The 27,209-nt window shown below is 41.8% G+C and overlaps 1 protein-coding gene across 5 annotated transcripts in view; it reads left to right on the top strand.

Moving 5' to 3' along the window:
* eea1 (early endosome antigen 1) overlaps nt 1-27,209 on the top strand; it is a 43,699-nt gene that overhangs the window by 7,879 nt on the left and 8,611 nt on the right. Inside the window, exons 3-25 of one of the 5 annotated variants that reach the window (XM_088645823.1) lie at nt 2,058-2,186; nt 2,975-3,105; nt 3,539-3,596; nt 5,260-5,325; nt 6,382-6,421; nt 6,576-6,689; nt 6,785-6,906; nt 8,223-8,378; nt 9,476-9,490; nt 10,233-10,349; nt 13,406-13,744; nt 14,485-14,634; nt 16,892-17,011; nt 17,883-18,086; nt 19,574-19,774; nt 20,813-20,926; nt 21,751-21,906; nt 22,734-22,873; nt 23,832-24,162; nt 24,715-24,816; nt 25,149-25,343; nt 26,484-26,666; nt 26,922-27,107. In XM_088645823.1, the coding sequence (XP_088501949.1) occupies nt 2,058-2,186; nt 2,975-3,105; nt 3,539-3,596; nt 5,260-5,325; nt 6,382-6,421; nt 6,576-6,689; nt 6,785-6,906; nt 8,223-8,378; nt 9,476-9,490; nt 10,233-10,349; nt 13,406-13,744; nt 14,485-14,634; nt 16,892-17,011; nt 17,883-18,086; nt 19,574-19,774; nt 20,813-20,926; nt 21,751-21,906; nt 22,734-22,873; nt 23,832-24,162; nt 24,715-24,816; nt 25,149-25,343; nt 26,484-26,666; nt 26,922-27,107 (3,369 nt within the window). Of the gene's footprint in view, nt 1-2,057; nt 2,187-2,974; nt 3,106-3,538; nt 3,597-5,259; nt 5,326-6,381; nt 6,422-6,575; nt 6,690-6,784; nt 6,907-8,222; nt 8,379-9,475; nt 9,491-10,232; nt 10,350-13,405; nt 13,745-14,484; nt 14,635-16,891; nt 17,012-17,882; nt 18,087-19,573; nt 19,775-20,812; nt 20,927-21,750; nt 21,907-22,733; nt 22,874-23,831; nt 24,163-24,714; nt 24,817-25,148; nt 25,344-26,483; nt 26,667-26,921; nt 27,108-27,209 lie in introns of those variants that run through there. The other 4 variants (XM_088645825.1, XM_088645824.1, XM_088645827.1 and 1 more) reach the window with 4 other exon arrangements.

The raw sequence follows: 27,209 nt of genomic DNA, 5'->3' as shown, positions 1-27,209 counted from the left end.
TACTTTAAAATTCGCAGCCAAAGAAGGTACAAGTTTTAGCTGCCAGATAATCAACAGATTTCTGGATAAACTGTAGCCTGTCGATACCTTAGTACATACCCTAGTAAGTATGGCCTTTCAGCAGCCTAGTCCTGATGATATAAAGGCATGTATCATTTTTGCAGATTCAGATAAAAATTAAAATTTGACAAAGATGAACATATGGAAAAAAGACACCTTTGTAACATTTCTCACATGAACTTTGAATGACAATGCAGTGTGAAATGTAACATCAAAGTTTAGAACTTTCAAAGACTTTATTTTCAGCACCATCAACAACCCTTAGGGAAAGCTACGTTTAAAGACTAACCCATTACAGTTACTTGTGTAGGTAATTACTTTACGTTGTAACTATGCACACACTATATATACTGTAGCAATTTAACTTGCACAACTTAAAAAAAAATCTTTCCTTTATTTGTTTGTTAATTTAAAAAAAGTTATCCCATACACAAGTAACTTGTAAAGTGCAGAAACGTCAGCTGTAGCATATGATTAGGTCTGCAATTAAAGTACGTTTTATCAATGTAATAGTGAAACACATGATGTTCATGATTTGAAATAATCTGACTGAGGGAACATGTATACAATACTAAATAATACATAGCTCAGAACAGACCCCTGTAGGAAATCCCGAGTAACTGGAAAATTAAATTCAAAACAGCCCAGGTGTATGAATTTGCTTCTAGTGATTTCCGGTGGTACCTACGTGGTTTTCTTTACAATCCAGTTAAATGCCATTCGGTGCAGTTTAAGGTCAGTTTAAGTGACCCAGGATCCGAAACCACCAGCCGTTTAAAGGCCAGTTCAGTACTGAGCATCTGTATAAAGGTTCAATCAGTCCATTAAGTGCAGAGAAATTAGTTCTAAGTAAAGGCATAAGAATAGGGTCCACAGCATGGGTTTTAGGTCTCATTCTAGCTGAACGTTCCTCATGACTAGGATCCGCAGCCGCAAAATGAGAATCTTAATCATGTGAAAGGAGTGGATATAGTTATCATAAGTGTAGCAGGAGAGGTCAGAAGCTGCCTAGAGTGGTGTTTATTGTTGATAAAAATGGAATTAATGTTTTAACTTGTTCAGTATTAGAGAGAGAGAGCAGATATTACCCAGTATGAGGATTTTGTTTATGATGGATAAAAAGACTATAACGGCCATTGTCGAAAAGCCTGCTAATAAACAGTCAGCTCTATATTCCTCCACAAAAGCGCAAGGGATCACCCTGCTTACTTCGTAGATATTGCAAACGCATCTCATTTGTGAGCTGAGGATCGAACAAGCAAGATAAGCAAGTTTCAGCCATAACTAGATGAAACAAGACTTAAGTGTATTTAAATCATTTATGCTTTAGTTTTCTTGGGGTATGCACACCATGCAACAGGTCACGCTTCTACAGTCAAATTCTTAATCCGATTTAAAACGAAAGCAAGACTAAATCCGTTACTGTGTTGCCTTTGCAATTATATACTCAGCTGTTGTTGTATGATAACTTACCATAATAATGTGGTATTGGTCAAGATCTGTGCCTTAAGCTGCATTTATTTATTAAACCCTTCACATGACTAGTATACATGACACATGCGCCTGTGGCTGGAAGGTTGCCGGTTTGTATCCCACGGCCGGCAGAGGAATCCTACTCTGTTGGGCCCCTGACCAGGGCCCTTAACCCCAGCTGCTCCAGGGATGCTGTATAAATGGCTGACCCTGCGCTCTGACCCCAAGCTTCTCTCCCTGTCTGTGTATCTCATGGAGAGCAAGCTGGGGTCTGCGAAAAGACGAATTCCGATTATAAGAAATTTGTACATGACTAGTAAAGTAAAGTGTATGATGTACACGAGCTCTGCCTTGATTTCTGCAGTTGTCATCCCAGCGAGAATTCCAATCGCGAGCTGTGACGCAGCGGCACCTCCGAGAGATCTGCTTTGTGCGTTGACTGCGGGTTCCTCTTGACTCGCGTGCCTGTTCGTCTCCTTCGTTTTCCATATGCTGAGCTGTGGACTAACACTGCCATTTAACAGGGGTTCATCTGCCCTCTCTGTATGAGCTCTTACCAAACCTCCACCGGGCTGTTTGACCATTACCAGAGCGAGCACGGAGAGGCAGACGCACAGCAGCTAGAGCGGCGCCCCCCGCCGGCTCCCATCACCGTGGGTCTCTCCTCCTTCTCTTGATGCCCTGGGGTGGGGGCGCTTCTTGGGTGCTAGAAGACTTTCACATTGTTCTCTGCAAAACGCCTGTGGCTCCTGCATGCCCTGTTAAGTCGTGAGCCGACCCTATCTCTCCCTTGTCACTGAGCTCAGGTGTGGCTTTTAAGAGGTGGTTAGGACTGCCTTGGGCAGATTATCTCTTTATTATTTGATTACATCTTGCTTTAGGGATTGCATGTCCTGGATGTTTACACTACTTCCTCAGCTCACTTCTGTTTCTAGCATTTGATGTTTTTGTCTCATCTTTTTTTTTTTGGTGGGTGTTCATGTAAGAAATGCACGTAGTGCTGAAATAAGTCTCGACTGTAAGGGTGTTTTCTGTTAAAGGCTGCTATGGAGGTTTTATTTTTAAATTGTTAAATAGTGGACAATAGTAGGCTCATTTGCATTGGTGGTCTCAAATTGTGTCAAAATGGTGAATCGGTTTGTAATTGGGTGAAAAGTTAGTCCTGCTGACTAACAGTGCAGTTCTTTGGTAGGTAGTATTGTGATTCAGAATAATCTCTTTATGCTTTTGGGGTTGCATTTCTAAATACTCTCAAAACAGTTTCTCAGGGCAGAGGCATTGGAGAACTGCTTCTCGGTCTGTTATTGTGTGCTTCTCATCTCCTTTTGCCGTCTTGAGGAATTAAGAGCATGTCTTGGTTTGGCTGTGGGGCTTTGATTGTTCCTGGGAAATGCAGGTTGCTGTGGAGCACTGATTTCAAGTTGAATCTGCGTGTCTGCAGGGGTTCATCTGTCCGCAGTGTATGAAGTCCCACGCCTCTGCCGAAGAGCTCTTTAAGCACTATGAAGCGTTTCACGAAACTGCCAATCAGTCTGGTGGTCACGGGGGACTGTCCGTCCAGTCCACAGGAAGGTAAGGAGGCGGTGTCTCCCCGATCAAGTGGTCTCGACAGAGGTCTTGAAAATAATTTCAGTCTCGTGTAATGTGCTGCAGAGGCCAAGTGTAATATCGGTCCAATCTCAATTAACCCCATTAACTGAGATGGTTCTGAAAAATGTTTGTGGAAACACTTGTAATTGCCCGGAACTAAGCCAGCTTTAGAATCACGTTGCCAGAAATATGCAACCTATTTCTGTCCTGAATGTGTTTTGAAGAATGACTAAAGCTTTTTATCAGCTGGTCTCTTCTGTCTTCTTTGTGTGGTCTGCAATAAGAAAGACCCTTTTATATTGCTGGAGCCCCGTCATCATATTCAGAGATGAGTCGGCTTATTTAGTGAATTACTTTACTTTGAATAATGGTAATTCTGAAATATATTTATTTGTTCTGTTTTATTCTTTCGCAGCAGGGAAGACGTAGCAATCCTTCGACAAGAAGTGCAGGATCTCCAAGCTTCACTTAAGGTTGGGTCCCTTTGTGTCATGTTCATAGTTGCCTTCAGACTCCTTTTGAAATAGTTATGTTATGTTAGACTGTAATTACATCGATTATGACCCAATGATGTAATATAGGACAAAATAATGTTAAAGATAATGGAATGTTAGTTTCTTGTTTTCTTAAAGAAGTTTCATGTGATGGTACAGGTATTTAATGAATCAGATAGAATTCTGGAAAGTAGCAAAGGTCATATATTTAGATTTTTTCACTGTGAAACATCTTCCTGATCACCCTGTAGATAGACAGTTGATAACAAACTGGTGAGCACTGGTGGAATCTATGTGGAAATACATTTAAGGCTGAAAAGAAGAGGCATTTCTTTATGCAAATGGTTTTGGAAATTCTGGACAAGCTGCCAAGCCATTTCTTTGAAGCTGATACTCTGTCTTTTTTCAAGAAATGGATGGAGCCATTAATGACTAACTATCGAGCAGGTTAGCTTGGCTGTTGCGATAATTAATTTATTAAGCAGATGGTCATACTGTGTCTTTTTTTAAGCAGTGCAACACTTATGTTGATGTCTAAAAAAAGACAATCTTCCATACTAACCTTTTCAGAAACATTAAGAAATTAATAGTAGTATAAGTAATTCTGAGTAGATTTGATATTTACCTTGAACTTACTTTCTTCATTATTAAATGAAGACAAGACAAATTATTGTTCAACTCATCAATATGATTCATAAAAAGAATTTTATAATGATTAAGTAGGAAAATATTAAGTTATATGTATTGTAAAAGTAAACAATCATAACTACTTCTATTCTGCCTGTTCGTTGGCTAGGCTGTGTTTAAAATGACACTATTTTACTGCACCAGGTTATCAACCAAAGCAGTTTGACAAGTATGTGCAGCACAAAGAACACTTTCAAATTCGTTTTCAATTATGCCCAAAGCAATGCTTCGTGCGTTGCCATTTGATATTGTTGAAATTTTAGGGTGCAGCATTCTCTTCCATTGTGACGTCCTTGAATTCTGCAGCACTTTCTTTATTTTGCTGTTAGAATTTCAATCCAAAACTATCACTGAGATTCCCGTTGTAACCATAAACTGTGCAAAATGTTTTGTGGTCTGCTTTGTCAAATCAGGACAGGATTTCTTTTGTTTTGGCTACCTTTGAACTCAACCTAGTAATATCAAAAGGTAAGAAGCTGACGTAGGGAGCTACATCAGCATGTGTAAGCTTCAAAGGAAAAGGTAGAGCTTTATTCCATGCTGAAATTAAACGAGACAAATGTTTTGGCTGTGGAGCCTTCTTCAGGTGATCGAAAAAACATCTCATGATTAGGGTGGTTTAAAACATTTTGATACAAACTAAGCAGTCTTCAAGGGGCATAATCAGTTCTTTCACTGCTCTGGCCTTTGTTAAATTTATATCCTTATGAGTGAATATTTATACATATTTTTAATCGCTAAAATTAAATATGAAACATTGAGCACCTGCTGTTTTTGTGAATTCACACACTTGAGACCAGTGTTTTATCATCAACACGAGTCAGCCAGTGCCAACTACAAACAGCCAATGAACATAATTGCGTATTTAAAATGTAAATAAAATGATGCAGATGGAAAACCTAGACTATTGTGTTTTGTTATGCATTGGTAGTATGTTTTTTTTTAATTTCTCCAGGAGGAGCGATGGTTTTCTGAGGAACTGAAGAAAGAACTGGAAAAGGTTCAAGGGCAGCTGAAGCAAGTAATTCCACTAAAACATCTAAAACTGGGCATTAATCAAGAGTAAAGCAGTGCCCTTTGAAGCACGACTGTTAGAGAAGTTTCGTTATGTGCAACATTCCTTCCCAGTTATTAGCCTGCTACCTTCGCAAACCTATAGTACCTTAAGATCATCTATTCTGTGCATTGATGACAATAGATGTACAAGACATGTGGTTGGACTGTTTTTTCACTATACTCCTTCCTTACTGCTTTTCCCATTTGGGAAAACATGTCTAAATCGAGTGATGAGATTCAGCTTGTTACTTTTAAGTTCTTTATGGGGTATTTAGTCTTTTCCTTTGGCAGCATTTATGTTTCAGTTTCATATTCAAATATGACAGTGCAGAAGGACTTGGCATTCATGCAAAGTGCTAAGGCCTTTCCTCTGTGTATTGTTCACTTAATTTTTTCCTTCAAGATCATTGTTTACCTTTTCCATTTCTTATTTAGCAGTTCTTCTTAAATAAATCTCTTTATTCTCAGCTTGATCATAGATATTGCATAATTGAAAACTGCACACTGAGGTTGCGTTATAATACAGAGGGCACGACTCAGTTTCTGTATAGCGTGTCCATCTGCAGTTCTTTTGTCGTTTTACAAAGACCATGAAAATAACCTACGGCAGAGAATGACTTGAACGAGCCCGGATAAATACATTACTGTTAAATCATCTGGATATTTTGAATCTGATTGTGTATTAAGAAACTTATTTAGTAGACAAATATCTGCTAAATGCAGAGTCCAGTGTGAAACAAAAGCCAACATGCATGGTGGCATAAACACCACAAAAAGTTGTGAATTAATGCAGGAACTCTATCCATCATGACAGGGCTGGGAAGAGCACTTCTTGAGTGTGGGTGCTGACTTGCAGAATTCCTGTGTAAATCCGGTGCTTGATGTAATCTCATTAGTTAAAGGTGGTCTTGTCTTAGCCATTGAAAATACATTGTGTTCTAGGTTTAGATATTATAGCTGTCAGGTGGGTTGGAACTTCTTATTGTATTTACAGTCCTGATTAATATTATTATTTTTTTAGGGTCCACATACTGATGGAGTAGCAAGTGCTGAATCATCAGGTAAATGCACCGTCCGCAATGCCTGTAGGTTTTGGACTTTTGGTAAATAAACCGCTTTGTGTCCCAGCTGTCATCTGAAACTGGGATGCAATGTAGTATCTAATCGGAACCACAGTCCGGTGGTGATGATTTCGCCCTGTGGTGGTGATTTCAGAGATGCAGTCGCTGGAACTGAAGCTGCAAGAGGCTGAAACGGAAAAGTTCCACATCAAGCAAATGAAAGACTTGTTTGAGCAGAAAGCGGCACAGCTGGCCACTGAGATTGTAGGTAAGTGGGATGCCTTCCTGTAGGAGAGGCTATCTGAAGCCTGTTGCGGGAATGACGCAGCGTGGCATGAGCTGATCTGGCTATGTCGCCTGCAGACATCAAGTCCAAATACGATGAGGAGAAGGGCCTACGAGAGGCTTCGGAGCAGCGAGTCCTCAGCCTGTCCCAGGACCTGCAGAAGGAGAGAGAGGAGAAAGAGAAACTCCACACAGAGCTGGTAAAGTAATAGCATCTGTGTGCGTTGACTCCTGGCCTGCTGGGGAAAATCACGCGATTTCACTTGCTGACAGAATAGCATGTCGGCTGAAGTCATGTGTTGTTCAGCCTCACTGGCAGCCCAGGGTTAAGTTTCATCAGTCTCACAGGAAAGAGTTGAGAAGATAGGGCCGAGGCAGTGCGTTACAGTTTGTAGCTTTTGCAGGAAGGTCTTGGCTGGTGTTTCTGGTTTTGGAAGTAATGCGTGAGTACTAAGCTCTTGGCATGATCCATGAGGTCAGCACACATTGCTTAACTTGTAATCTTTAACCCCCTTATCGAACTTACTCTTGTCAGGTGGTCCTAACCTTTAAAGGAAAGGTGTTTCATCGATACACTGTTTTTTAATTCTATATTGTTCTAAACTGCAAGGGTTTCAAGAATATCTTTATAACTGAGAAAATGATTTTCTTCTCTGGATCTGTAATTACGTATTGATTTCTTGAAGGTGTCATTACTTGCTCTCTTTTCTTAAATGCATTACAAAAAGAGTCTGTCTTTAAAAAGTCCCTTTTGAAATCACAGTGGACCCTGTGCTGCTCCATGATATTGCTCAATGCACCGGTGCCTGTTCTGTTCAAAAGCAAGCAACCAAAACTGTTCATGTGAAGATGTTTTTAATGTGCCATTTCGATTTTTCCCTCCTCATCCTGAAACAAATGGAAACAAAAATTAAAGCAGCCCAGTAGTGAAGTGGAGTCCAGGATAGGACTCTGCCCTAGTTCTTCAGTAAGGGGTTCTTAAACCCTGAACTGAGGCAGCTTCCATATTGCATATACAGTAGGACAAAAAAGGAATACAAACTATGACCTAAAAGTTGAAATTGGTGGTTTTGTATTTCTGAATGATTCTTATAACATGAAAATAACCCGTATACAACTGGAACAACTGGGTTGTATACTCATGCAAGAGAAATTTGCCAGATCTTAATGGAATAATATTTCTTCTGAAATATTATACGGCTCATGCCAGATGTTCAGATTTCTATGACAATGTTACTAATGCTTCTCTGGTGACGGTTTAGACAGCCATTGTTATAGTGGTTGTATATATAGGACGACATTAATCCTGATTAAGCGTGGCCATTTTTTTTTGTTGTGTCCCCCCAATTCTGGAGCTGCTGTCTGTTGTGTATTTTTCACGCTCTTCCTTTGGGAAGAGCATTTGGCGTCGAAATCAGACACGCGCAGGTTTTTGCGTGGCGTTGGGTTCCGCGCGTGCCTGTGGACGGGGAAGGGCGCGGGCTGCCTGTGACGCTGCTCTGTGCCGCTCTCCCAGCTGCAGCGGCCCGGCGTGGAGGATGTGGAGGTGCTGAAGAGGGAGCTGGTGCAGGTGCAGACCCTCATGGACAACATGACCCAGGAGCGAGAGCAGGAATCCGAGCGCCTCAAGAACCAGTACAAGCAGCTGCAGGCCGAGTACACAGCCTCAGAGGTACGCCCGAGACGAGAAGAGACCGGTGGTCTCTTAGTCCATTTGTTAGTTACAGTGCACGGGAACGAGATCGTGATTGTGCTTTAGGCATTTTCCAGATGGATCAGGACCGAAACTAGAACACAAATGCTGAATGCATTGAATTGCACCATAAACAATGAAACTTTGTAGTGTCCTTTCTCCGAGGCAATTTCTCTGACGGTAAGTTCTGTAGGGATCATTTGTACTGTTAAATTCTATTGTTGTGTTTCATTCACTGTGCTGCGATTCATAATTAAGCAGTTTTAAATTATTTAAAGTGCCTCAGAGAGGAGGGCTAAGTTTTTAGTATATTGAAGCAACCAGGCTTTTTTTTTTAATCAAGAGTGCTTGAGCGATTGTTTTATCTTTTGCTTCCCCCCCCAAGACAGCTTAGCCTTAGAAGAACTGTAAACACTGAGCAAGGGACAATTTGTGAAACGCATAAACTAGAAGAATAATGAGTGCAATGTTCACGACACTGTTGCCGAGTTTGCGCCACGCTGGTCCCGAATGTCTGTAACAAGCTATGCCCGATCCTGCTGTGATCATGCCTGGTACTCTCCCAGCTGGCATTCTGCTTCCATGGGCAACGGGAAGATAATTGAGTCAAAGGATCAGAAAGTGGGACATATCAGAAAAGATTAGTTGCATTAGAATAGAGAACAATGATTATATGAGGAAAATGATGAAACAATGAAACAAAAAATAGCTGTGAAACTAATTTCTGCTCTGTCCTGAAACAGGATGCCAAAACCTTTGAAGATCTGTCGCTGCCCAACATTGCCTCGCGCGTTTGTTTTTATTTTAAGTATATTTATAGATCTTGTGATTACCCCAAAATGCAGCTTCTTAAACCTTAGTGTCCAATCTATGGAGACATGCCTTGCAGTGTGGATTAGAGGTGGAGTGCTGACACATACAGCACTTTCCCACACAGGGTACCTGGAGCTGATGCCTCCAGTTTGTGCCTTAATGAGTTTTTGCCATCATGCAGTACCTGTGGCTGCTGTTAATGTCTGTATTTGTTCTTCTTCTGTCTTCTTCCATCTGTTTTCTTCTTCTGCTTTCTGGTGGAGGTTCGTAAACTTGAGGTAATCTTCTTTCCACTGGTCTTGTCAACGTTGTACTGTTCATGTTGTCCAATGTGTAGTGGCTGTCTGTGGGTGGTTGTCCATTTTGACATACTGTGGGACAGACTGACTTCAGCTTCACGGCTGTTGTTCACCTTCTGCTGCTGTGCATCAAAACGCTTTCGTTCCACAAAGGAGCTGAGGCATTGACGTCAGCAGTTCGCATTTTTAAGACGTTTTTAAACTTGACTTTTACTGCATTTACATTGCAGGTACATTATTCAGTGTTCCGTAACCCTGTCAAGAGCTTCTCTTCTTTTGAGTTTTGCTATCAGTCTTGAATTTAAGATGATTCAAAACCCTGGTGAAGAAGTGTTGGCATTCTTGAACTCAGATGATGTTTACATGTTCTGAAGATTATATATAATCTCTGAAAGTGAGCCTTTTCTCTGATGTGAAGAATGTAATATTCCATTCCTGCGTTGTAATCAACATCTACCTATCAACGTTTATAATTAAGCTTTTTATTCATATTAAAATGTGTATTTGTGTGTTAATAAAATGCTTTTTCTTTATTTGTTGGTGTCATGAAACTCACTGTATCAAATAATGTAGATGGATATTTTTGTGAAACCAAAAATAAGGAAGATTGTTTTTTCTTGTTAACGCCTAGTTCAGGAAGGTCTGCAGATTTCTTTGGAGGCATTTTGTGAAAGGACTTTTTTTGAACGTGTGGTCAGTAAACACTGTGCTTTCTGCCTAGACTACGATATCCCAGATGCGGGCGGAGCTGGAGAAGGGTCCCCAGGAGGTGGCTGTGTACACGCAGCAGCTGCACAAGCTGCAGAGCTCCCTGAATGGACTTCAGCAGCAGAACCAGGTAAGGCAGGAGCAGAGTGACTCTCCTAACAGGATGCACGCGTGCTGTGTAATGGCACTGCTACAAATGCCAACATGCTCTGGTTGTTGTGCCTTGCTGGGGGTGATTCAGCCTTATAGAGAACAAAGCCTGATTAAATCCGAATCATAAACATAAGCTTGCAGTAATGTTTTTATTTTAAAGTTGAAGAGGGGAGCTGCGTCAGCGTTTGTTGGCTGCAAAGAACAAACAAACATTAATTCCGTGCTTGGAAAGAAAGCTGTTAAGCCTTTAGCAAGTGTTTTTAATTTAGACTTTTTGTTTAATGTTTAATTCACACAGAGCTGTGGTTTATTTTTTGAAACGTAGGCATAAAACCTGTAGATTATTATTTAGGTTTCTCTTTTAAATAGAGTTAATTAAACAGTTAAACCCTATCAGTGCAATCATATTAAATGCATCATGCAATTATTAAAATAATTAAGTCAAAACAATCACAGCATGTAATTCTCTGACCAAAATGTACAAAAGTACTTAAATCCAGACCTTAAATATGCAGCCTAATGTAACTGAAACAAAAACAATGCAAGAGACATGAGTAAGTAACATAAGTAGATTCAGATTATCTGAACCCCAGGCATTGGTGACTTTAATCTCTCACTCCCATATTTTTACTGTGAAGAGGTTCTAAAATCAATTCAGGAAGTAACCTTTCTTCCCATGAAAAATAAATCTGGAACTGGGGCCATGCGTCTACATGCTGGAATCGTTACAGTTATAGCTTTCTGTTGACGGTAATGTTTCAGGATATTTAGAAACCCTGTCATCAGGGCTCTCATAACTTTGATACATGTGCATTCTTTCCAGCGCCTGTCTGTGAGAATATGTAGTAAGTGAACTATACGCTCACAAGCGAATATGGAATGTCCACGGGTTACAGTCACATAACTGCCTGCACAAGACCGCTACTAAGAGTCAGCCGGTGGCTCAGAGTACCTGTCGGTGCTTTGTTGCAATTCCTCATCGTCATTTTCTGTTTTGTTGTCGTTCTTGTTGTTTAAAACATAAAACTGTATCCAAGTTTATTTTATCTGATGGAGAGAAAGAGCTTCTTTTACCTCTGATAAAGAGAAGTCTCAAGACGATTCATGTCTTGTGTAGAGAGTTTTGAGTTGTGTCATCAAGAAAGCCCTGGATTTTATTCAAAGAGCTAGTCTTCAGCTGAATATAGTTAAAAACACCAAGTGAGAAAAACAAAATATTTCTTGACAGAAGTCGTCAAATTGTTCTCTGTTCAAGGCAAACTGTTTTAACTGTCAGTAACTCATATTGAGTAATATATTGCAACTGAGGACACATAATTACCCTAGTCCTGCTCATTAAACTTGTCTGATAACTTTGAGTATAGAACTTTTATATGGGAGAGCAAAGAGAGTTCTTCTCAATCTGTTTGCTTTTTGCGATATCTAGCCAGCTAGTATTAATATTCTATTAGATTACAGATGTAATCGAATATTACTCTAAACCCACGTTACACTGCACAGCCGAATTAAGGTGTAATCAAGGATAATTTTACATCACGCATTGGGAGCTTTTATCATGGAGAATAAAATGTCTAAAATGCTCTTTGTCTTTGTTTGGCATTTTGGCACGGTCTGGTATGGTTGTCAGGGATTCAGCTTCAGTGCCAAGCACGCCTTGATGATGTATTTACCTTGGAAGCAAAAAAAAATGTCCAGACGATGTTGTGTGGGGCAGGGAGAGGTCCCGTTGCATGAATCATTTTGCCCTCTCTGGGTTAGATTAGTGCTGAGCCTTTGTTTGGCAGAGAGTGTGTAACATTTGTCGGATAAAATCTCTATTAAAAGATGGCAGCTGTAGACCTCACAGCTTCTCTTCCCTAACGTGAGGAAGCCCATTCAATAATCAGAAATGAGCAAAATATGTAGCAGTATGTCATCTTCATCTCTCTTCAGTGGTGGTTTAAAAAAAGCCTGCTGCTCTGGAGTAAAAATTCAGTGTCGATTTCTGGGTATCTCTTAATTTGGCAATTTCCAGCATCTTATTCTGTAAATTTAGCCCTCCTTAATCTGCCTGCTCTTGTGCCTGTATTGGCCAATGTTTAAAACCAAATATCTTATGCAATTAATAAAATTAATATAATTATTGATACTGTATATTTAATGTGTCATAAAATACTAAATTCTAGTATAAATAATGCTTTGGCATATTTTTTTAGAGACACATATACTGTAATCTTGATGTAGAAGTTAATTCAGAGGAATAAACTTTTACTTTCAAGAGGTGATAAAAGCTACAGTCTGCCTGATTATCGCCAAAGAGCTTTTCACTATTTTCATCTTTTTTCATTTTAAAAGATGGTGGTACACTTACTGTAACTGAAATTACTTAAAAGGAACAAAAATAGTATTTTAAATGGAACTTTCGTGTTTAATATCTTGGTATGTTAGCAGTGGAGGCAAGTGTGTTTATAATGAGTCATTCTGTTCATTGGTCATAATATTTTATAATGACGTGAAATTAATACATTATACACGTGGTACACATTCAGCCCCCTTCGTCAGCTGCCTTGTGCTGTGTGAACGTTCCATCCAGGTGTTTGTCAGACGTTTTGTGTTGAGATTGAGCTACAGAAGATTTCTTCCAGTGAGGAAGTATCCACTTAGGGTAGAAATGAACAGGTGTGCAGTTCAGTAACAAGATGGCTCACGCGTGGCAAACAGTGTGCAAGCATCCATTTACATGCCCACCTGAAATGGGTGGGAATGAACCCCAATGACTTTGTTTTAACATGTCATAGTTGCATTTTTCATAGTGCCAGAAACAAAAGCTGAAATTCTGTACTTTTCCCTATTATTATTGTTTTCATCTGAAATACAAATTCCATTAAACCCAAGCAAAATGATTCATTTCACTTCAAAGGCCCAATACTTGTGCATCTGGCAGTGTACAACCTGTTTCTCAGGGCAGGTAGGGTCGTTACTGTGATCGAATACGATGAAAGATGGGGTGGATCCTCTGTCAGCTGATCCGTGGTCCTACGCAACTGTTTCCAGAGTCTGTCGGAGAAATTGTCCAAGAAAGACCAGGAGTGCCGGGAGCTGGATGAACGCCTTGGCGAGGAGCTGGCCAGCAAGAAGAGCCTGCAAGCCAGCCTGCACCAGAAGGAGCTTGACTGCCAGCAGCTCCGGGCCCAGGCCTCGTCCACGGACGCCTCTCTCCAGAGAGCCCAGGCGGAGCTCAGCGAGAGAGGGGAGACCAGCCACAAGCTGAAGCAGGAGCTGTCGGAGCTGGAGGTCAAGCACCAGCAGCTCAAAGCTGAGTTCAAGCAGCTCCAGCAGCAGAAGGAAGAGAAGGAACAGCAAGGGCTCCATCAACAGACTGAGATCAACCAGGTAGGGATGGTCTTAATAAGAGCTTTAGACATTTTTTTTGCAAAAGCCTATCATTTTGTCTTCTGACAGCCTTGCGTTCTGTAATGTTGTTTTGTCTCAGAGGCCAATTAAAGTCAAAACAACACAAATATTTCTAACCATAAATAGTGAGTCTTTGATGAGCTTTTTCAACATTTCTTCATAGACTATTTCTTAGTCTTGGAAAAAGCTAGTATGATGAAACGATATCGTATTCATTTCATTCCGAAATGGAGTTTTTTTTTTTTTAAAGCGGCATAATGTTGGACAGATGGTCAGAATTTTTTTACGTTTACTGCCTCCGATGCATATAGATTTAGCCTGAACACGATGCCGTCCTACATTAAAAAGAAGGTGATGAGCTAACGTACTGTACTCCCTCTCACTCCGTTGTTTCTGCTCTGATGCGCCAAATTGGCGGAGCTTTAGAGGATTCTGTCAAGGATCCTACATTGCGTCAATGCTTTTACAACCTTTTTTTCATTTCCCTTAGTGACGGGACTTTTCCCACCTCGTTGCATAAAAGTGCTCAGTGGGGGAGAGCGCGTACAAATGAAATGAAAGAGCCGTCGGCTGACATTTCCGTGACACTTCCACTGAGTGTTCCGCACACACGCGGTTGATTTTGCCCCGGAGCTCCAGGTGGCCCTCCTCAGGTGGGTGGGGCTGGGCCGGAGCCCGGGTCACCCTGAGTGAGTGTGTGTGTGTGTGTTCCCTTGCAGCTGCACGCCAAGCTGCTGGAGGCGGAGCGCCAGCTCGGGGAGGTGCAGGGCCGCCTGAAGGAGCAGCGGCAGCTCTCGGGGGAGAAGCTGAAGGACCGGGAGCAGCAGGTGGCCGACCTGCAGCTCAAGCTCTCGCGGGCCGAGGAACAGGTGGGCTTGATGCTCCACCCGCCCCGCCGGCGGGAAGCAGGCTGTGTCGCTGTGCGTCTCCCCCTCTTGTCCATCCAGCCCTTCCATCGCGTGTCGCCAAGTAAAACTGCAAGCTAAGGAACCAACCGAATGTTGCAGCTCAGAACACATGAATCCGATTTTACATTTGGGCAACTATGTATAGTAAGTAAATGAAAAACCTCACGGTGTCAGTGGATGACCAGTCAAGGCCTCAAGCATGCTAACTTCTCTCATTACTCTATAGAAATGCAACACATATGCTGGAATTAGTCTTGGGTGGTATTTGCTGTTTTCAGAGTCCTGCCATCTAATGAAACACTTCTAGTCTCTGTGCTACAAAGTGTTTCTGAAAAGATTGACCTTTCCCTGATTAAATGTTTCTATTATATCCAGAATTACGGACACTGCTTTTCACCCAAATAACACCTTTGACCATGCAACGATAAGCTTTTAGATTTAATTTAATGACATTCCATACATCATTAGTTAATACATAACAATATATTATTATTTCATACATTATTACAATTATTATTATGCTCATTTAATTGAATGGATTTGGATTTCACAAAGAATGGCCTGGCTTTCTAGAGTTTAATCACATTGTTGAATAGTAATAATAGTAATAATTCCTTACACCTATATAGAGCTTTTCTGGACACTCCACTGAAAGAGCTTTATAGGTAATGGGGACTCTCCTCCACTGCCACCAGTGTGTAGCCCCACCTGGATGATGCAACGGCAGCCAAAGTTTGCCAGTATGCTCACCACACATCAGCTATCAGTGGGGAGGAGAGCAGTGATGAAACCAATTCAATGTAAACCCATATATCCTTCAGGATGACAAATCGGGAAGAAAATACACTGAACAGTTGGAAGATTACTTTATTACATGACCACAAGCATGCTTGATCCCCATTAGACAATTATGTAAGCATGTTCAAGTTAAACCTCAACTAAACAAAGGTATTTGATCGTACAATTAATTTTAACAGAACTAACTCACTTTTGCTGACTTTTATGTTTAGTGACAAGGCAGGGCGTTAACTTGCAAATTGGCTAAAAATAAAAATTGAGATATCAGAGTATTACAATTACCTGTCACCTGCAGTCCAACAGGAGATTTGACATTGGATCCCAAATAAATTTATAATAAGTTCAAAACATTTTCTGTTACTTCATACAAACCTCAACATGAAGCCAGCTCTGATGTCAGACACAATTTTCTCAATGGCATGAAATGTAATAAAATAACTGAAGATAGTCTGGAAGTCTTGCTTTTCTCAGAAAAAACTGTGCAAAACAGTGTTCGGGATGCAGCCTGGAAAACAACCAGGAAATGATGGGTTACACTTCATGGGTTTTTAGGTATTTTTGAATACGAATCTCCCTTCTGTTTTTAACAGTGGTTTCTTGTTATGCCTTATTCTTAATCACTTTTTAGTTTGTTACTATTCATATCTGCTCTAAGCTAAATGTATTGATACTCATACAGTGGTGGTCTTCCCTTATTCTAAGAAAGCTTTTGGTAGCTTTTAAGCACATAAGATGGCTTTTCTATGTACAGAAGGTATGTACATAGGTCTTCAGATGAATCGTTACTTTTTATCGTTTTAACTAAACTTCTCTTGAGATGGAGCAGAAAAGCTGCACCCATAGTCACTGGTATAGTGATGCAGCATGCATTCCTCTCAAGACTCAGTACAACCTAAAGAGACACCCGGTTGCTCTGAGCAATGAACACTTGTAGTGTTTTGTACAAATGAAAAAAGGGACTCTTTTTAGACCTTCAATGTACTGTGTCATCTGCTCCCTCTTCACCCAGGACGGCTTTCCATTCCTTGCCTCACAGGGAACTGCACGTTCGAAAGAAAGCTCCAGTGTGTTGCTGTTTATTAATCATGTTCCATCACACGTTTCATCTCCTGTTGTTCTGGACACATGTCCAATTTAGAGGACCCTTCCTCGCTCAGCTGTCATGTCAGTGACTCACTGTACAGTCCGGCACACGTAGGAGCGTTGAAAGAATAGCTAAGAGGAAGGCCTGCAGCCTTGAGCATTTCCTCGCTCAAGCGGTAGCCACGCGAGGGCAGGGCATTAGAAAGGGCCTGTACTTATTCAGCCAAGTCAGCGGCCAGATAAGCGTTCACCCCAAGATGCAAGCATGGATTTAAGAAGCTTCAAATAGGTTTTAGAACGTTTCTTCTCCTTTTTTTTTTCGATTTATTGCTGGCAGTTGAAGGAGAACGCCACAAAGTCGACTGACTTGCAGCACCAGCTTGACAAGGCTAGACAGCAGCATCAGGAGGTGCAGGCTCTGCAGCAAAGCACCAACGCCAAGCTGCGCGAGGCCCAGGTGAGCACGCTTTTATGAAGAGCTGACTTAGGGGTGAATGTTGTTTAGCCGTAGTCCAACTCCAGTTCATCCAACACAAAGCCAAGAGCACTCAGAGGCTGCATTGTCCTGTAGCGGGACCTGATGTGTCATGCATATCCGCAGTGAGGTGGCACAGGAAGGAGACTTGTCAGAGAATTTGAACTGAATTAAAGAGCTTGCCAGAGAAAGAAGGAAGGAGGACTGGGAGACCTGACAGGAAGATAGACTTTGGTTTTGATGCGTCAGGGATCGGCAGTTTAAAAACCTCTGTAGTGTGAAACGTTTTCATTTCAAGGGATCACAAAGCGTTTTACACCTAAGAGTGATGCCAGTTCAGGTATGGAAGCAGCAGCTGCCACGCCAACCTCAGTTTAACATGTCCTTTGAAAGATGTGTGTCCTTGGCCACTGTAGTGTGTAGTTTGCTTTTCAGGCAAGGATATGTAATACATTCAGCAATAATCAGACCGCTTCTGGTCAAGGTTAGGGTCTCCAAAAAAACATCGGAGTACGTGAAGCTAAGAGCTGATAGTTTTTGACCCTCACCATTTCATTGATTAGTAGTATTGATAAGAACCTTTTTAGTTTTTAATTATTAACATATATGAGAACCTGATTTTTAAAAATCCCATTAATGTATAAAACAAAACTAGACTTCACCGCTGAGTGCATGTTTTCTGTGCACAGAGGTCTTTCCTGTAAGTTGTGTTTTAATATGGGAACAATTGTATGACATACAGTGTGGTACATCACTCCCTCTTTTCACTTTCACTGTCCCAGGTTATACAAAATGGGTATGTTTGGTTGTCTAACCTGTCCTAAATGTATGTGAATGTACTCCATTGTTGTAGAATGATCTGGAGCAGGTGCTGCGTCAGATTGGTGATAAAGACCAGAAGATCCAAAATCTGGAGGCCCTGCTTCAGAAAAGCAAAGATAACATCAGCCAGCTGGAGGCAGAGAGGGAGGACCTGTGTGCCAAGATCCAGGCTGGTGAGGGGGAAACCGCAGTGCTCAGTCAGCTCCAGGAGAAGAACCACGCACTGCAGGAGCAGGTACAGCCTCCCGCACCCCTGAGCACAGCTCCTGTGTAACTAAAAACACTGAACCTACTGTAACACCCCACCCCTGAGCACAGCTCCTGTGTAACTAAAAACACTGAACCTACTGTAACACCGCACCCCTGAGCACAGCTCCTGTGTAACTAAAAACACAGACCCTACCACCACACCCCTGAACCCAATTCCTGTGTAACTAAAAACACTGAACCCAACACTGCACCCCGAACACAGCTCCTGTGTAACTAAAAACACTGAACCTAACATCGCACCCCTGAACACAGCTCCTGTATAACTAAAAACACAGAACCCTACCACCACACCCCTGAACACAGTTCCTGTGTAACTATAAACACTGAACCTAGCACCACACCCCTGAACACAGCTCCTGTGAAACTAAAAACACTGAACCTAGCACCACATCTCTGAACACAGCTCTTGTGGCGCCAATCACTTTGCCCTGTAAACTGTATTCTTTTAACATTTTTTGGGGCTGATAAGGTTTCCCAGTTAAAGTTATAGTCCTCATTCAATTTTCATTCCACAGCTTTAAAAAGGCTTCTACTGACCGCAAACTACGAAAGGTGCACTTCCTTGTGATGTTCCCATAAGAATTGAGCCTGTGTAAAATGAGCTGTTTTGGCAAGCTCCCCCCACACAAACTTTTTTATTTCTCTGCATTAAATCTCTTCTCATAAGGAGGTCTCCTGATAGAATATTTTTAGCATTTTGCTAAATAGGGTGTGCATGAAATAAAACCAGATCATTTTAAAGCAATCAAAACCATTGCTTTTGTACTCTTCAGGTATCTATATAACACATAAAAGACCCAGTTTCACATTTTAAAATATATAACAACAAGCACCACAGATATTTCTATTGCAATACTTTGTGAATATTCGGTTGCTTAGTTTAAAAATGTGAAATTATGTAAAATGTGTAAAGAGTCATTCTTTAATTGTTCATTTAGTGCTTGAAATAGCATCATCATAATTATTAATTATGTTTATATCGCACTCTTCGTATCAGGGGAACACAAAGCATTTTACACGTAAGAGTGGCCAAACTTCATCTACAGAAGCAGGAGCATGGGAGTGGAATTGAGCCAGTGTTAACACCCCTACTCTGTTGAACTGTTCCATGGGATCTGTAATGCACAGCCTCAGTTTCATATCTGCTCTGAAAGGTGGTACCTTCTAATGTACTGCACATTGTCCCCGGTCACCGTATTGGTGCATTTGTTTAGTAAATTCTGCTCCAGGGGAAGGAGTGCCACCTACTGGTCTGCCAGTGGAGGTCTTCCATCCCAATACTGACCAAAACCAGGCTTTCATAGTTTCAGTGATCTGACGAAATCGGGCGACAAGTGGAATCTGATGGAAAAACTTTCAGATTTTCAAGCCGTGTGAGGATTAAATGACCTCTTTGTGGGTCCTCCACTTCTGTGCTGCGCTTGATGTACAGTGTGGGTGGTCGTGTTGCAGGTCGCCCAGTTGACCGACAAGCTGAAGAACCAGTCGGAGAGCCACAAGCAGGCCCAGGACAACCTGCATGAGCAAGTCCAGGAGCAGAAGACGCACCTGCAGACCGCGCGAGACCGCTGCCTCTCGCTGGAGGCCTCCCTCAAGGAGATTAACGCCCAGCTCGCAGAGAGCAGAGAGAAGGTGGCCCAGCTAGATACTCAGGTATGTGCAAACTGAGAAGAATAGGAGAAACAAAGCTTCCTCACCTTCATTGAAAGATGGGGCAGGCATGATCACACTGCATACAAAAATCTCAAATACGATATAAACTCTGATGTAAAACCAGCAAAGAGAAACCTGAGAAATTGTCTGTTTCCTATAAATCTGAAACACACTGCAAGGAGTTAAAACCTCCTTTAAGATACCAAATATAAGATTGTTTTTGTTAAAGTTAGAAAAGTGTGGATGTTTTGTATTTTTTATATTATATGAGCCTCCACGGTTCATCTGGGGTGTGCTGCAGCATTAAATGCACAGTTTTGATTAGGACATTAAAGGGGAATGTTATTTTTTTATTTCATGGTTATGATGAGTGCATTCCAAACCATAGTAAAAGTAAGATCTATGTAGTAACTCGTAAAACCTCCAATTTACAGTACATCTCAAAATAGACTGCGTTTCCAGGAATGCACAGTGCCATGTTCAGAATTGAGGTAACAGAACTTGCAGTGATGTGCTGCGGCCTTATTACATTGTAAAGAAGCAGGCTTGTGAATACATCTCTTTTAATCCAATAGAAATATTCCTCTCCGCTACCATACGATTTTACTGACAAATACAACTTGTAAACTCTGCATGCAGGTCACGTTGGAACAAACCTGTACCTTTTGACTCATACGTCACATTACATTACAGTCATCACAGTGACTAGTGAGCAAGAAGGGCTGCATCACGTCACAATCTGTGCAAACTCTCGATCTTGCCTGTGCCGAGACGAGGGGTTTTGCGACAGCACGGCGCCATCCAGTCCTTTCACAAAGTTCACCATTTTTTGCTAAAATTGAATTTTTACAAATGTTTCTGTACGGGCAGTGAATGTTCTTTGTTTCTGAGATTTAATAACCGGTCTGAGAAATTGGGACAGCAGTTCCCCTTTAAATCATGCAGGGACGCTACATGAATTGCTAAAACAGAGCAGTAGCTCAGCTGCATATTTAATGACAGAAAAGGCCGAAGGTCTGACTGAGGTTAGTGTTTCAGCTGAAGGCAAAGACCGAGCTGCTGCTGTCTGCTGAAGCTGCCAAGACTGCCCAGAGGGCTGACCTGCAGAATCACCTGGAGACAGCCCAGCATGCACTGCAGGACAAACAGCAGGTAAGGAAGACCTCATCCATGGTCTTCATCAGCATCTCAAGTGAACATACAGTACTGTATATAGGTTGTGAAACAGCATATATGGATAAGTCAGAAATAGCTCTCATAGTTACATCTTTGAGAGGTGAAGGACCCAGTTCTAATGAAATATGAACTAAATCAAATGCTAAATCTTTCACTCCATTAACTGTTGAGCAGACTGGTATATCCCACCCTGTTTGCAATTGGGCATAATGAACATGTCACTGACACTCAGCAGCTTGAGTAGCGTAGCAGTGGCTCTCTGGCTAAAGATCTGCGCCTGTGGCTGGAAGGTTGCCGGTTTGTATCCCGCAGGCCTGCAGAGGAATCCTACTCCGTTGGGCCCCTGAGCGAGGCCCTTAACCCCAGCTGCTCCAGGGATGCTGTATAAATGGCTGACCCTGCACTATGACCCCAAGCTTCTCTCCCTGTCTGTGTGTCTCATGGAGAGCAAGTTGGGGTATGCGAAAAGACAAATTCCTAATGCAAGAAATTGTATACGGCCAATAAAGTGATCCTATCTTAAGAAATACTGGGTCCGGGAAAGTCAGAGGCAGGAAAAGTTGAGCCTGGAAAGGGAAATGTAAAATCTGTAGTAATATAGTACAGTGGATGTAGTGAGGGATTGTCACGAGCATGACTTTACCCAATAATAGGATGATTTCACAGATCTGCCTTGGCTCTCAGAATTGCTTCAGGAAATCAGCTGCATTTCTAGGGGGAAATGTTTTTCGAAAACCTCCACTGGGTTGTAGCTACTTCGTCTCATTTCGTTGACCTCCCTGCCTCTTCTCTCCTTGCAGGAGCTGACCAAAAGCAAAGCTCAGCTGGAAGAGCTGAGTGCCAAGCTGCAGGACAAGCAGGAGTTCTGCAGCCAGCTGGAGAGCAGTCAGAAGGAGTTCAGGGAGAAGCTGCTGAGCTCTGAGCACAAGGTGGAGCAGCTGGAAGGGCAGGTGAAGGTGAGTGTCCCGATCACTGTATAGCAGCCTCACAGCTCCTCTGTACACCTCGGGCATGAATGGCAAGTTAAATAGACTTCCTGTTCAAATCTGGCAGGGTTGTATGAGCTCTCAGAATATTGCTTTTCTCATGCAAAATGTTATTAGCATCCTTTTATTGGCATTTTATTTGATGGTGATTGTTTTCCATGAACCTAGAACTGACGAGACTAGTAAATATGTTTTACAAAAAAAATTGAGCACACTATGGTATTGCTTTGCTAATCATGTTGTTTGTGATTTGGAGGCTGATAGGTGATAGTATTGACTAGATGGTAAAGCAATTATAAATAAATGCAGAAATGTAAATTGTATGCTGTGATGGGAAAGTTCTATTTTGTGAACTGCAGATATACTTTTATATAAACCTAGTAGGCAGAGACAACTTAAAAAAAAACTTTACCAGACATTATAAAAATGAGCAGATTTGGTCACCAAATTGCATGAAAGATATTGCTGCTCTGGAATGAGTCCAGAGGACAGCAACCAGATACGTTCTGGAGCTCAAGGGACTGTCCTACACTGACAGGCTGAGGGCTATGAGGGCGCTAATCCAAGTATTACAGATTCCTCAAAGACATTGATAAAGTAAACCCAGTGGAGTTCATCAGAATTGCAGTGAAACATGAAAGAGATGTTACAGTTGGAGACAAGGTGGTAGTGCAATTATATCTGAAGCCAGGAGGGCTAGTCTTTTTGCATTCGTCTCGAGAGACCCTTTCAGCCCTGCCTTTTAACAGTAGCATGTCCGGTCAGGGGTCTTCAGGTGTCTGTCGTTACTTCAACAGAAGCTGGAGGCGGATCTCCAGGAAGTGAGGACCAGCAAGGGGCAGCTTCAGCAGGAGCTGCAGAAACAGAGGCAGCAGGTCTCGGAAACCGACAGCCGAGCAAAGGAGCTCAGCAAGCAGCTGAATGCAGAGAAGAGGGGGTAAGACACCCAGAAGTACCGCCAAAAGACACGTAGAGCCACCTATGGGAGAACATTGCCAGCCCAAAGCGTTATTGTTGTAATAATGAGGCAAGGTAATTCTCTGTCAAAGCTCTGCTGATGATGGAGCTCAGTAGTTTCCACAAAGATGTGAAGGCACTTGTGTAAAAAATGTCCTCTCATTAAGAATGGCTACAGTATCCCTGAATTATTTCAAGTATGGAGCTGTGTCAGCATGCATAGGCTGCAAAGGAACAAGTAAAAGCTTTATTCCGTGCTGAACGAGAAGAAAGGAAACGCAACATTTCAGCTGTGGAGCCTTATGTTGTGTGTTTGATTTATTGTCTCTGTTAGTGATAGAGCTCATCAAGGTAAGAAGGAATAAGTATTAGAAATTACAATCGCATTTTAACTAGTAGAGGTTTCTGCTTTAAGTAAAATATTGTTCAGAAGCATTAAGATGTGAGTGAAACAAAATGTGGTGCACAGTGCTTTATACCTAACAGTGCCAATGACACTTTAAAGGCAGTGGATACCCATTGCAGGTGCTAAGACATTTTTAAATAAGCTCTATCACATGTGAGCCAGGTACATCATTTAAGTCGTGTCCCCTCCTGGGGCTGGAGAGCCCTGATCTAGCAGCATTTCTAAGTGGTTGATAGATCTAAAAACTTAAAAGATATTAAGGAATTTAATTGTCATCCTTCAAGCAGGTTAAGGAGTAAATTAAGCAACTGGGGTGTCATTTGGAACCAAATGATGAGTGTCCTTCATCCATCAAAAGACCAGATTTCCCTTTATTAAGGAAAATGCTTGCTTAATTGATCAGTTACTCACAGCTGTTCACAATAATTGGGTGGCTAAGAGTTACTGGATTTGCACTCTCCTGAACCAGGAGTGGTTAAATAGTTCTTAAAATCCATCTTAAATTGTTTATTTGCTGCCTGTCTTCCTGAAGGGCTGCAGACCTGAAAGAAGAACTGCGGAAGAAATCCAGTGCTCTGGAAGAGACGACGCAGAAGCTGAGCAAGACAGAGGAAGAAAGCCAGGGCCTCAAGCAGAGCCTGGAGAAAATATCCCAAGAGGCCAAGACACAGCAGGCTGAGCTAGAGGCCAGAGTTCAGTCCCTAACGGGGGCCCTTCAGAAAACACAGGAGGAAAAGGAGTCTCTCTCGAAAGATCTCTCGACGGCCAAGGAGAACCTGTCCAACATCTCGCAGTCTCTGAAAGAGACACAGGCTCAGTTTCAGAAAGAGAGACAAAGTGCAAAGGCTTCGCTGGACGAGAAGGTTGGCTGATTTAATATTCTTTGATTGATGACTATGAAATTGCAGGATTTATGTGAAAAATAAGTAATTATGATGTCTGGTGGCATGATGCTCAAGACTACCTTACCAGTTTGTATGTACACTTGTATGGAAATGTTTAGCCAGCCCTGGTCAAATTGTAAGTTTCAGTGAATTTCTAAGTAAAAAGAGATTGACACAACCCTTTACAGATTTACAGATTTGTAGATATTCAAATTAAAACGGTGAGTATGGCATTTGCAAACATTCAGGCACCCCGTCAGTGTGTACTTGGTAGCACCTCCATCCACAGAAATCACAACTTCCAAACATGTCCTGTAGCCAGCATTTTAATTTCCCGTAGGATTTCCCCCAGTGTATTTTACCCAGTATGTGCAGTGTTGGAGTTCATGTTAGGGTTATGAATGCAGGGCTCACTTACGCCAAACTTTCACTCGTGCTGTTGTTTTGACAAAGAGATTATTTTGTTCTATTTCTAAAATAAACTACTCAAAGACCATAAGTGGAAGATTAATTTTTTTTTACTCTCTTTAGGAAAAATCTCTTCAGCAAGTCCGACTGGAGCTTCAGAAGAAAGCCGAGTGTGCTTCTAAAGAAATCAGTGAAGTGAAAGGTCTTCTCCAAAAGAGGGAAGAGGTAATTAAAATAAAGATCTTTGTCACAGAGTTGTTTTGTATGGGCTTTAATGCTTTTCCAAAGCTATGTGCATCTTAGTTTTGTAAACATGGTAGAACTGTATGGTACTCTGCAGAGCTTTCACTTTGTGAGGACAAAATAATAGTTCTTATAGTCAATTACCGGTCCGAATTCACACTCACAGGTTAGTTTCTTCAATTTTAAAGCTCTCAGGACAGGTAAACATTCTCTGTGTAGGTGCATATTGCACTATTTTCCGTACTGTTTTCCAAGTCTTGACACATAATGGCCTTTGAAAGTCAGTAAGTCAGAAAGGCCTATTGTTTTTGCAGAGCGAGAAGGAGCTGAAAACCCAGTTGACGTCTCTAACAGCACAGCTTTCAAAGGCACAAGAGGGTCTGAAGGAGAGGGAAAAGAGCGAGCAGCAACTTCAGGACAAGTTAAACACAGCCCAGGAGTCCTTCACCCAGGAGATAAAGAAGCTGGGAAACCAGCTGAGTGATTTACAAGCTCTCCATTCCCAGAAGGCAAGTGATGTCATTCTTTCAATACCAAACAGCAGATTTATCGCATAACAACACATTATGGTATGTCGATTCCCTCATGGCGAGAATTTATTTTTTTTAATTAGTTCTCTAATCATTTTTCTAACATGTTGTTAAGCGTAACCATTTTAACATGTTTGAAATCCAATTCCGTGTTGTTTTTTTATATCCAATACCCCAGTTGTCTTCCTGGTATTCTACTGTACTGGGCAGTAGTAAAATACTCAGCAGGTCACTGTTATGTGCGTGAGGCGCACAGCCCACAGCTGTCAGCTCTTTGGAAACACTGGCTACTCACCTTCCAAAGCTGGCTGCCATCTGCGAAAGCAGTACCATGGTTTGTGCAGCTTGCTTTTCCACGTGGCACAAGTGTTCTTGTGCTCCTGTGTGGGGCACGCACTTGGCAGCAGGCACTCATTCCTTATGCCAGCTGACTGGGAGTGAGAGATGCCATTGAGGTTTAAGGTGAATCTTACCTTCTGTCGGGCGGCTGTGCTGTAGCAGTATGTTTATAGAGGTCAAGGCAGGCTAGTCCTGGCTGTACAGCTATTTCCCAGCAGGATTCCTTGGTCACTCTTCGGTTTTTAAAGGTATTTAAGATTTTTTTGATCAGTTCTGATCACCCACAACTCCTCTTGGAAGGTGGTACCGGTAGTGGAAAATGGGACTGAAATTGAAGTAATTAGATACAGTGGACAGGAGCTGTACTAGATCAGCTGGCCCCACATTTGTAATAAGTCTGCTGAAATGAATTGAACAAAAACGCCTGTTTTTCATAGAAATTTGCTTTGGATTTTACAAGGTTACGAGGTCGTGACTGCATACTTTCCTGGTTTTTGTTCCTTTTCATATTGAATAAAAGAATCTACAAAACTCCAGGGTGCTGTTACTCCTTTGTGTTCTTTAGTATCTGTGCATGTCAAAAGGGAGCTTGCATGGACACTGCATTTTTGTGGTTTACATTTTGTGGTTTACAAGACTCTCGTTTAAACTTTTCAACCCCAAACAGCAAAGACTAGAAAGCAAAACATAAATGCTTTGGACTGTTTGTAAATACCAGTAACTGCATAAAAATCTTACACAAAGCATAGCCACATTGATCTGGGCTTTGTTACTTTGCAGGTTGATGCAGAGGGTAAACTGAAAGAGCAGGTAACAGCATTGTCACTAGAGCTCAGTGCAGAGAAAGGACAACGTGCTGACCTCCAGAAGAGATTGGATAGCACCAAGGACAGCCTTGAAAAACTGCAGTCTGACTTGTATGGGAAGGAATCTGAACTATCTGCTATCAGGCAAGATCTCAAGGTGGGCAAATTTATACAGTAGAAACTCATTGACAAATGAAGATGTGTGTATATAATGTGTCCACATGTAGCAAAATAGAGGTGTGTGTTGTCCTAGTTTGAACTAGTCCTGTGCAGCATAAAACTTGGGAAGTAATCTATGCAGACAAATGTAAAGTTGCAAAGAGATGTCTTAGATTTCTGCACATTAATGCTGGTGACCATGTCCGGTTTCAGTGAAGTTAATCTGAGCTTCTTGAATTCATTCCACCCACAGGCTTCGGAGGACAAGCTGGCTCTTGCTCAGGAAGAGCTGCTTGCGAACAGGAACCAGCTCAGCAGCTGCACCCAGTTGATCCAAGAGCTCAAAGCCGCCAGGACAGCACTGGAGCAAGACCTGGCGAAGAAGGAAGAGAAGAGCAAGCAGCAGGAGAAAGCTCTGCAAGAGGCACGGAAGGAAAAGGTCTGTGTGGGTCGTCCTCGGCACCGCTCTGCCCGCTGTACAGTCTCCTCTTGATAACTGTGCTTGGAAGGAAAAATGGACGTTGAAGTCCATTTCCCAGAG

This window comes from Lepisosteus platostomus, chromosome 9 (genome assembly GCF_059453375.1).
Source record: "Lepisosteus platostomus isolate fLepPlt1 chromosome 9, fLepPlt1.hap1, whole genome shotgun sequence".
Classification (NCBI taxonomy): domain Eukaryota; kingdom Metazoa; phylum Chordata; class Actinopteri; order Semionotiformes; family Lepisosteidae; genus Lepisosteus; species Lepisosteus platostomus.
The sequence above is the reverse complement of the archived record's forward strand: the minus strand, read 5'-3'. Positions and strand labels throughout refer to the sequence as shown.